The sequence below is a fragment of the Protobothrops mucrosquamatus genome, unplaced genomic scaffold, assembly GCF_001527695.2.
Source record: "Protobothrops mucrosquamatus isolate PMUCROS unplaced genomic scaffold, P.Mucros_1.0 scaffold2791, whole genome shotgun sequence".
NCBI classification, from domain to species: Eukaryota; Metazoa; Chordata; class Lepidosauria; order Squamata; family Viperidae; genus Protobothrops; species Protobothrops mucrosquamatus.
The window spans coordinates 128066-138273 of record NW_015388828.1 but is presented as its reverse complement, the minus strand read 5'-3'; the positions used below and the strand labels follow the sequence as shown (position 1 = coordinate 138273).

The following is a 10208-nucleotide window of genomic DNA, read 5'->3' as shown; positions in this document are numbered from 1 at the left end:
GTTATTCTGTTATGTCTAAGGCATTCCCCTCATCTACTAACCCAATAACTGTCAAAGGAGACGAGGTTAGCTTTAGTTTGTCCATGATTCAGTGTACTGTACACATGTACAAAATGTGTGAGTCTACTAACCAAGGTTGAGCATATTGTGCCCGGAAGTATCCTGAAGGGTCTCCAGCTTTTGAATATTGAGGGGATCTAACTGTGCATCAGCTTGAGTTTTCATCCACACAATTCCCGTCTGAATTGTGTTTCTAGACCACCAGAATATTAGGATTCAGCTTTGATTTATAGTCCTGGGAGCAGATGTACACTGAAGTCAATCATCTTCTCCATTAAAAGCTATGCATGCGTGATTTAAGCTCTTTAGAAAATCAAGGTGACTGTGTCCATTTTTTGTACGTGGGGAATGCTCTTGGGTGAATGCAGCAAGGTGCATAAATTCCAGGAAAATCAGAGGACAAACCACTAGGAAATGGTGAGTTCTAGTCCTGCCTTAGGCAGGAAAGCTTGGCTGGGTGACGCTGGGCCAATCACCAGGAGACAGTGAGTTCTAGTCCCACCATAGACAGGAAAGCTGGCTGGGTGACGCTGGGCCAATCACCAGGAGACAGTGAGTTCTAGTCCCACCATAGACAGGAAAGCTGGCTGGGTGATGCTGGCCCAATCACTAGGAGACAGTGAGTTCTAGTCCCACCATAGACAGGAAAGCTGGCTGGGTGACGCTGGGCCAATCACCAGGAGACAGTGAGTTCTAGTCCCACCATAGACAGGAAAGCTGGCTGAGTGACGCTGGGCCAATCACCAGGAGACAGTGAGTTCTAGTCCCACCATAGACAGGAAAGCTGGCTGGGTGATGATGGGTCAATCACCAGGAGACAGTGAGTTCTAGTCCCACCATAGACAGGAAAGCTGGCTGAGTGACGCTGGGCCAATCACCAGGAGACAGTGAGTTCTAGTCCAGCCTTAAGCAGGAAAGCTGGCTGGGTGATGCTGGCCCAATCACTAGGAGACAGTGAGTTCTAGTCCTACCTTGGGCATGAGATTCAATCTAGCTCCTTATCTTCAGACTGTGGAGAGTACACCAAAGATTGCTTTTTGTAGCAAAGAAAGACTTGGGATTAACAAGTTGTTTTATAAAAACCTAAACTATAATGAATTAGTTTTAAGATGCCAAAAGAGTCTGCGTTGTGCTAAACCCTACCATCAACAACTGAGGGAACTAGGTATGTCTAGTCTAGCAAAGAGAAGAACTAGGGCAGGGATAGGCAACCTTGGCTCTTTTATGACTCGTGGACTTCAACTCCCAGAATTCCTGAGCCAGCCACGCTGAGGGGAAAGGGAGAGGTTTCCAAGCTGAGCCATGCTGGCTCAGGAATTCTGGGAGTTGAAGTCCACGAGTCATAAAAGAGCCGAGGTTGCCTACCCCTGGACTAGGGGCAGTGGTGGGATTCAGCCAGTTCACACCAGTTTGGCAGATTTTTTTGTTGCCAAGGCCCAGAATGGACTTCCGGAAGCGGCATCCACACAGAGAACCGGTTGTTCACATATCTAAATCCCACCACTGACTAGGGATGATATGATAGCAGTCTTCCAGTACTTGAAGGGCTGTTACAGAGAAGAGGGAGTCAAGCTATTCTCCAAAGCACCTGAAGGCAGGACAAGAAGCAACGGATGGAAACTAATCAAGGAAAGAAGCAACCTAGAACTAAGGAGAAATTTCCTGACAGTGAGAACGATTAATCAGTGGAACAACCTGCCTCCAGAAGTTGTGGATGCTCCATCCCTGGAGGTTTTTAAGAAGAGTTTAGACAGCCATTTGTCTGAAATGGCTGTCTATACAGTATACAGTCTCCTGCTTCAGCAGGGGGCTGGACTAGTAGACCTCCAAAGTCCTTCCCAGTCCTATTATTCTATGTTCTACTGTTTAAGCCACACGTTTTCTATGGAGCTGCTGGAGATCAAATGTAACACTTCCTTTGTTTACCTCTGTATTATATGTGAATATTCCTGCAGGGATGAACATATCTGTGGGCATTCCATTAAAGAAGATAAGGAGCATCTCAAATAAATCAGCAATACCAGATTTTAGAACTGTCTAAATAGCCCCACAAGGCTCAAAATTATATCCTTAAACCTTCCAAATTTTGCCAACTTTTTAGAAAAGTTTAACAATCACACTCGCTTTTTGATTGCCCCAAATCCCCTACATCAGAGTTTCCCAACCTTTCCAGCTTGGCAGCCCAGAAGGAAAGGGAGCAGCAGGGAAACCTGCACACATGCGGCCCCATGCACACATGCGGCCCCATGCACACATGCACAGACAGACATGTGCATGATGGCGCTATCATGTGCAAGCATGCGCAAGTGGGCTGCCGGCACCTGTGTGATGCTGGCGGTGGTAATAATAATAATAATAATAATAATAATAATAATAATAATAATAATAATAATAATAATAATAATAATAATAATAATAATAATAATAAAGTTGGAAGGGACCTTGGAGGTCATCTAGTCCAACCCTCTGCTCAGGCAGGAAACCGTACACCATTTCAGACAAATGGCTGTCCAGTCTCTTCTTAAAGACCTCCAGTGTTGGAGCATTCACTGCTTCTGGAGGCAGGTTGTTCCACTGGTTAATTGTTCTCACTGTCAGGAAGTTTCTCCTTAGTTCTAGGTTGCTTCTCTCCTTGAGAGAAGCATCCTAGTTTCCATCCGTGGCTTCTTGTCCTGCCTTCAGGCGCTTTGTCCCACGCATGTGCAAGAATTATTTTCTTAGGTTTCTTGGATTTTTTTAAATTATTTTCCTTTTGCGGGCATGACAAGGTGAACTCTAATAAGCTATCAAATTGTGAAAGACAATACAAGGTGATGCGGCTTCTATCAAGTTTGCCCCAGATATCAAATCTTGAAATGAAATATCAAAATTAACCATGAAGTGTTGAAATTAGATCTCATAGGGAGCAGGGGTGGGGGTGAGGGGGGGCATGCATAAGTCAAATGCGTGATGAGCATTCTGCAAATATCTGCATATTTGGGGCATACATTTATTCCAGCTATTGCTGACATCCATACGTTGAAGGGAAGGAGAGTTAATATAAGATGTTCTTTCTTTGGGGAATAAACCATCACATAATAATAATAATAATAATAATAATAATAATAATAATAATAATAATAATAATAATAATAATAATAATAATAATAATAATAATAATAATAATAATAATAATAATAAAGTTGGAAGAGACCTTGGAGGTCATCTAGTCCAACCCCCTGCTCAGGCAGGAAACCTTATACCATTTCGGACAAATGGCTGTCCAGTCTCTTCTTAAAAACCTCCAGTGTTTTTCAATTCCTTTCAATTCTGTGAGGAATATATTTCAACTAGGAAGTTTTGGTTACAATCAAAGTGAAGGCTCCCATCATTTCAAACTGAAATGTCAGCTTCTAGACACAGATAGTCCTCGACTTCCGACTAGAATTGAGTCCCAAATTTATGTTGCTAAGTGAGACATTTTTTAAAAGTGAATTTGTTTCCTCTTTTTACGACGTCTCTTGCCACAGTTGTTAAGTGAATCACTGCAGTAGTTAAGTTAGGAACCCGGTTGTTAAGTAAATCCGGCTTCCCCGTCGACTTTGCTTGTCAGAAGGTCACAAAAGGGGATCACGTGACCCTGGGGGACACTGCAACCATCATAAATATGAGTCAATTGCGAAGCATCTGAATTTTGACAACATGATCCTCGGGGTGCTGCAATGGTCGTAAGTGTGAAAAATGGTCAAAAGTCACTTTTTCCCGGTGCTTTGGAAAATAAGTTGACCCCCTCTTCTTTGTGGCAGCCCCTCAAATACTGGAATATTGCTAACATGTTGCCCCTATTTCTTCTTTTTTCTAGACTGGTCATATCTAATTCCTGCCTCCATACATTTTTGTCTCCAGGCCCTTAATCACCCTAGTTACTCTTCTTGGTACTTTTTCAAAAGTTTCTTTGCACTTTTTCCAAAATTTCCAAAGTTATCAGCCACATGTGGAGTTCATCTCTGAGAAAGTTATTGCTTAGTCCAGGGGTGGGCAACCTTGGCTCTTTTATGACTCGTGGACTTCAACTCCCAGAATTCCTGAGCCAGCATGGCTCAGCTTGGAAACCTCTCCCTTTTCCCTCAGCGTGGCTGGCTCAGGAATTCTGGGAGTTGAAGTCCACGAGTCATAAAAGAGCCAAGGTTGCCTACTCCTGTTAGACATATGAGAAATTGGGACTGTTATGGAAGGCTGAACCAATAGGGCTGTGAAAATACATACCGTATTTCCCTGAAAATAAGACCCAATCGGAAAATAAGCCCTAGCATGATTTTTTCAGGACACTCGTAATATAAACCCCACCCCAAAAATAAGCCCCATTTAAGATCCTCAACCAGATCAGGGGTAGGCAACCTTGACTCTTTTATGACTCGTGGACTTCAACTCCCAGAATTCCTGAGCCAGCCACGCTGAGGGGAAAGGGAGAGGTTTCCAAGCTGAGCTATGCTGACTCAGGAATTCTGGGAGTTGAAGTCCACCAGTCATAAAAGAGCCGAGGTTGCCTACTCCTGTTAAACCAAAAGTGTCCAATCTTGGCCACTTTAAGACCTTTGGACCAACTCCCAGAAATCTCTAGCCCGCCATGCTTGTTGGGGAATTCTGGGAGTTGAAGTTCACAGGTCTTAAAGTGGCCAAGGTTGGACACCCTTTGCTTAGACCAGGGATGGGGAACCTTGGCTCTTTTATGACTTGTGGACTTCAACTTCCAGAATTCCTGGGAGTTGAAGTCCACAAGTCATAAAAGAGCCAAATTCCCCATCCCTGGCTTAGACCTTTCCCACTTTCTTTCGGCCATCCCAATTTTACATGAAGTGTTGAAATTAGAAACACCTTAGCTTTGACTGTAAAATGTTTTTTTTATTGAACAAAATGTTGACTTCTGTTGTTATTGGATTCCAGATGAGTTTAGAGAATGACGATAAACGAGCACGAACACGGTCCAAGGCAATTAGAGGTAAGTGTTTTGTTATACTCTCCATGTGGAATCAGGGGTACAGATGATTCATCCAGGCTGGCTTGAATGGATGAAGACCTGCCTGAGGATAAGACCTTGTGTGTCTTTGTGTGTAGTTTGTGCACAGCCGCATCCCCTTCCCAATTATTCTGAACAGACTGCTTTGGCCATTCAACCCAGACACCCTCTTTCCAGTTGGTCTCCTAATTCCTCCCTCGCTCCTTTTTCTCCTTTAAAAACCAGCCATACAGGCCTAATTTGCTAGACAACTGCAGGCTGCTTTTATCCCAGGGAGAGACTTTGAAGTTTTGCATCTGGCAGGGAGGGGAAGTGCTCAGGATGGCAGGCATCGAAGCCAGCAAGGCTGATGGGCGCAAGGAATGGAGGAAACTTGTTAACTCTGAACTTGATGTCTATTTGTTTTCAGGCTTTGAAAGCAAAGGGAAGGAAGGAAGGAAGAAGGAAGGAAGGAAGGAAGGAAGGAAGGAAGGAAGGAAGGAAGGAAGGAAGGAAGGAAGGAAGGAAGGAAGGAAGGAAGGAAGGAGATGAAAAGAAAGAAGTAAGGAAAAGGTAGGCAGACAGGAAGGAAGGAAGGAAGGAAGGAAGGAAGGAAGGAGATGAAAAGAAAGAAGTAAGGAAAAGGTAGGAGGGGAGGAAGGAAGGAGATGAAAAGGAAGAAGGAAGGAAATGGGAGGAAGAAAAGAAGGAAGGAAGAAGGAAGGAGGGAGGGATGAGAAAAGGAAGGAGATGGGAAGAAGGAAAGACGGAAGGGAGGAAGGGAGATAGAAGATAGATAATAATAGTTGATAGAGAGGCATAGATAGATAGATAGATAAATAGATAGATAGATAGATAGATAGATAGATAGATAGATAGATAGATAGATAGATAGATAGAGACAGAGAGAGAGAGAGAGAGAGAGACATAGATAAAGATATAGATATATAGATATAAAGAGATGTAGATAGAGAGAGAGAGATGTAGATAGATAGAGACAGAGAGATGTAGATAGATAGATAGATAGATAGATAGATAGATAGATAGATAGATAGAGAGAGAGAGAGAGAGAGAGAGAGAGAGAGAGAGAGAGAGAGAGAGAGAGAGAGAGAGAGAGAGAGAGACTCTGAGAGATGATAGCTATTCATCTTTGCAGAATTGCAGTTACTGACAATGTATGAAATAAAATAGGCCCAGGTTCAAAACACCATTATCATGGCCTCTCCTGTCTCTTTTGGAATCAGTTCTCTAATTTAAATAGATCAGCCAAGAGTGCGTGGCAATATTTCAGTTTGCTGTCCCAGAAGCTACAGGAAATTAACCCCAAATCGGTGGTAGCTACATTGGGTCATTCATCTAAATAAGTAGATGGACCCTGTTGCCACAAGAGGGCATCGCCTTTTGTTGGGCCAATTACAATGGTCCTAGACCAGGGGTAGGCAACCTTGGCTCTTTAAGACTTGTGGACTTCAACTCCCAGAATTCCTGAGCCAGCCACGCTGAGGGAAAAGGGAGAGGTTTCCAAGCTGAGCTATGCTGCCTCAGGAATTCTGGGAGTTGAAGTCCACAAGTCATGAGGGGGCCATAGTTCCCCCATGCTGGTTCAGGAATTCTGGGAGTTGAAGTCCACGAGTCATAAAAGAGCCAAGGTTGCCTACCCCTGGCCTAGACTTAAATCATAAAGCCAGGGACTGCATTTCCCAGAAATGTTAATTGGACTGGTGATTAAACTGGGTGAGGAAACGGACAGAAAAGAGGGCAGTGTATTCAGATCATAAGATTTGCAAAAATGTTACTCATAGCCCAGGTAGTCCTCAACCATAGTGAAGCCCAAAATGTATGTCGCTAAGTGAGACACTTGTTAAGTGAGCTTTGCCCCATTTTACAACCTTTCTTACCACCGTTGTTAAGTGAAACAATGCAGTTGTTAAGATAGTAACCCGGCTGTTAAGTGAATCTGGCTTCCTGCTTGTCAGAAGGTCAGGAAAGGGGATCACATGACCCCGGGACACGGCAACCATTATAAATGTGAACCAGTCGCCAAGCATCCGAATTTTGATCACGTGACCACGAGGATGCTGCAGTGGTCCTAAGTGTGATTACTATTTAGCCTGGTTAGTAGGTCATGTCTGAAATGGTGAGTTTCTTCAAAACTGCCTCATCTTCTTTCTATCTGATCCTGTTTTCTTCTCTTCTTCCCTGTGGCTCACGCAGTACCAACAGAACTCATTGGCCAGGAAGTGAGGTAAGGAAACACCTTTCGGATCTGATCTGTATCCTGCTTGCTATTTCACCACGCGATGGGTGCGATGATTCTTGTCACGGTTGTTAAGCGAATCACTGCCGTCGCTAAACGAATCACGTGGCTCTTAAACAAATGCGGGTTTCCCCCACTGACTTTGTTTTCAGGGCCCAGCTGTGGAGGCCACAAAGGGTGATCCGGCAACCCCAGGAAGCTACAACTGTTGTAAATGCGTGCCCATTGCCAAGAGCCTGAATTATAGTCACGTGACCGTGGGAATGCTGCAACGGTTGCCAGCGTGAGAACCGTTCAGTCATTTTATTCAGTGGGGTTGTAACTTTGAACGGTCACTAAACGCCTAGTTGTAAGTTGAGGATGAACCTGCAGAGTTTGGACAAATCTGGAGGGTGCCAAGTTTCTAAAGACTACTATACGGTTTTCTTGGCTCGGGGTTGTGGCTTGAGGTTCTTCACTATCCCTTTGAAGGGCCTTCTGTGACCACAGACACAAAACAACAGAATGGAAGGGACACTGGAGGTCGTCTAGTCCAGAGGTTCCCAACCTTTGGGGCACCAGAGACCGGTTCCGTGGAGATAGGTTTTCCCACGGACCGGAAGGTGCGTGGTTCTATGTGCTGCCTGCATCCCACGGATGGGGCTTTGCTTGTTTGTGCAGACCGGTTGCTGGCATGCCACGCCCCAGTACTGGTCCACGGACTGGGGCTTGGGGATCCCTGGACTAGAAGACCTCTAAGGTCTCTTCCAACTGTTACTCCAAATAATAATTCTGAGCGCTTAATTCTCTCAGTGGTGCTAATGTCTATTAACCCCGTGTAGTGTGGATGTAGTATTATTCATCTGTATTATCTTCTATATTCTGCCTTTTGTTGGTATTATTTTGTTGGCTTTGCTTGTTTATGTGGACCGGTTTCTGGCATGCCACGGCCTGGTGCCGGTCCACGGACCAGGAGTTGGGGATCCCTGTTCTAGTCCATCCTCCTGCTCAAGCAGGAGACCCTATAACCGTGGTGGCAAACCTATGGCACACGTGCCACAGGTGGCACACAGAGCCCTCTCCGTGGGCACGCGCACCATCGCTCCAGTCCTAGGCCTTCAGCTGGGTTTTATAAAACCTTTTTGCTTTAGGCCTCTGCTGCCATGTGCAAAAAAAAAAAAAAAAAAAAAAAGGTTCAATCAATCAATCAATTTCAAGTTCTGGAGGGAAAAAAAAGATCTTGCAAAGTTGGAATTGATTGATTGAACTTTTTAGTCCCACCCACTCTGCTGTTACCACCGCAGCCACGCCCACCCAATGGGCCACACCCACCCAGCATCCGACGATGCATAAGTGGGTTTTGGGTTGCAGTTTGGGCACTCGGTCTCTAAAAGGTTCGCCATCACTGCCCTATAACATTTCAGACAAATGGCTGTCCAGTCTCTTCTTAAAAACTTCCAGTGATGGAGGACCCACAACTTCTGGAAGCAAGCTGTTCCACTGTTTAATTGTCCTCACTGTTAGGAAATTTTTCTTTAGTTTGAGGTTGCTTCTCCTCCTTGTTGAGTTTCCATCCGTTGTTTCTTGTCTTGCCTTCTGGTGCTTTGGAAAATAGGTTGACCCCACCCCCCTCTTCCAAATTTGATAAGATAGACCGACTTTTTTTTTTTTTTTGCAAAGTAGGGCAGACTTTTAGAAGGGGCACCTGGCAACGGAGGTGACTCCATCTGCTTGACTGCTTCCAGTTCCTACCCTCTCCTCCATACCCCGCTGCGTTTACAAGTGTAGCCACTGCCAATTTCTCGGCATCCTTGGAACGCGGGCGGCCCTCCCCTTCTTGTAAATCGTTAATGTCTTTCTCCGTCGCCTCCTCTGCTTTTGTCACGGGCACAGCCTGGGCTTCAATTAGTTGATTAATTGTCCAGCTAATCAGGCAGTTAAGGGACAGCTGCAGGGATGGGATGGCTGTGTGCAACCGGGCTGCCCCTGAAATATGTGTTTGGCGGCAACGGCCACCTCTGCTGATGTGCTCGACAATAAAACAGGCAAGTTGTGCGCCTGGCACTCCGTAATCTGTACAACAGCCTGTTCTTGGAGTAGAAACGCCGTAGGAAGTTGGACCTGCATAGCTTCCCATTGCTCTTTGAGGCATGGGAACAGGAAATAACCTCTGTTATTTGCCCCAAGGGCACACCCCTCACGAATCCTGAGAACTTGGGGTGTATTCAGGATGATTTGGTGGATTGTTAAATGAACCAGCGGAACTACTTGCCTCCAGACATTGTGGGTGCTTCATCACTGGAGGTTTTTAAGAAGAGGCTAGACAGCCACTTGTCTGCAATGGTATAGGACAGTGATGGCGAACCTTTTAGAGACTGAGTGCCCAAACTGCAACCCAAAACCCACTTATGCATCGTTGAGTGCCGGGTGGGTGTGGCCCATTGGGTGGGCGTGGCCCATTGGGTGGGCGTGGCTGCGGTGGTAACGGCAGACTGGGTAGGACTAAAAAGTTTAATCAATCAATTCCAACTTTGCAAGATCTTTTTTTTTTTGTGAGAAGTTGAAATTGATTGATTGAAACTTTTTTTTTTTGCGCATGGCGGTGGAGGTCTAAAGCGAAAAGGTTTTATAAAACCCAGCTGAAGGCCTAGGACTGGGGCGACGGTGCACGTGCCCACAGAGAGGGCTCTGAGTGCCACCTCTGGCACCCGTGCCATAGGTTCGCCACCACTGGTATAGGATCTCCCGATGGAGCAGGGGGTTGGACTAGAAGACCTCCAAGGTCCCTTCCTGCTCTATTTTGATGGATGGATGGGTGGATGGAGGGATGGATGGATTGAAATCTGTAATTTAGATATTACAGATAGGTCTCAACTTACAATCATTCGTTTAGTGGAAGGAAGGAAGGAAGGAAGGAAGGAAGGAAGGAAGGAAGGA

General features: G+C 45.3%; 1 protein-coding gene across 1 annotated transcript in view; it reads left to right on the top strand.

The window, feature by feature from the left end:
• The first annotated feature begins 4983 nt into the window (after nucleotides 1–4983).
• Nucleotides 4984–10208, top strand: part of MYT1 (myelin transcription factor 1) — an 83264-nt gene continuing 78039 nt past the window's right edge. Inside the window, exons 1-2 of the mRNA XM_029286047.1 lie at nucleotides 4984–5038; nucleotides 7250–7280. Coding sequence (XP_029141880.1) covers nucleotides 4984–5038; nucleotides 7250–7280 — 86 coding nt within the window. The remainder of the gene's footprint in view (nucleotides 5039–7249; nucleotides 7281–10208) is intronic.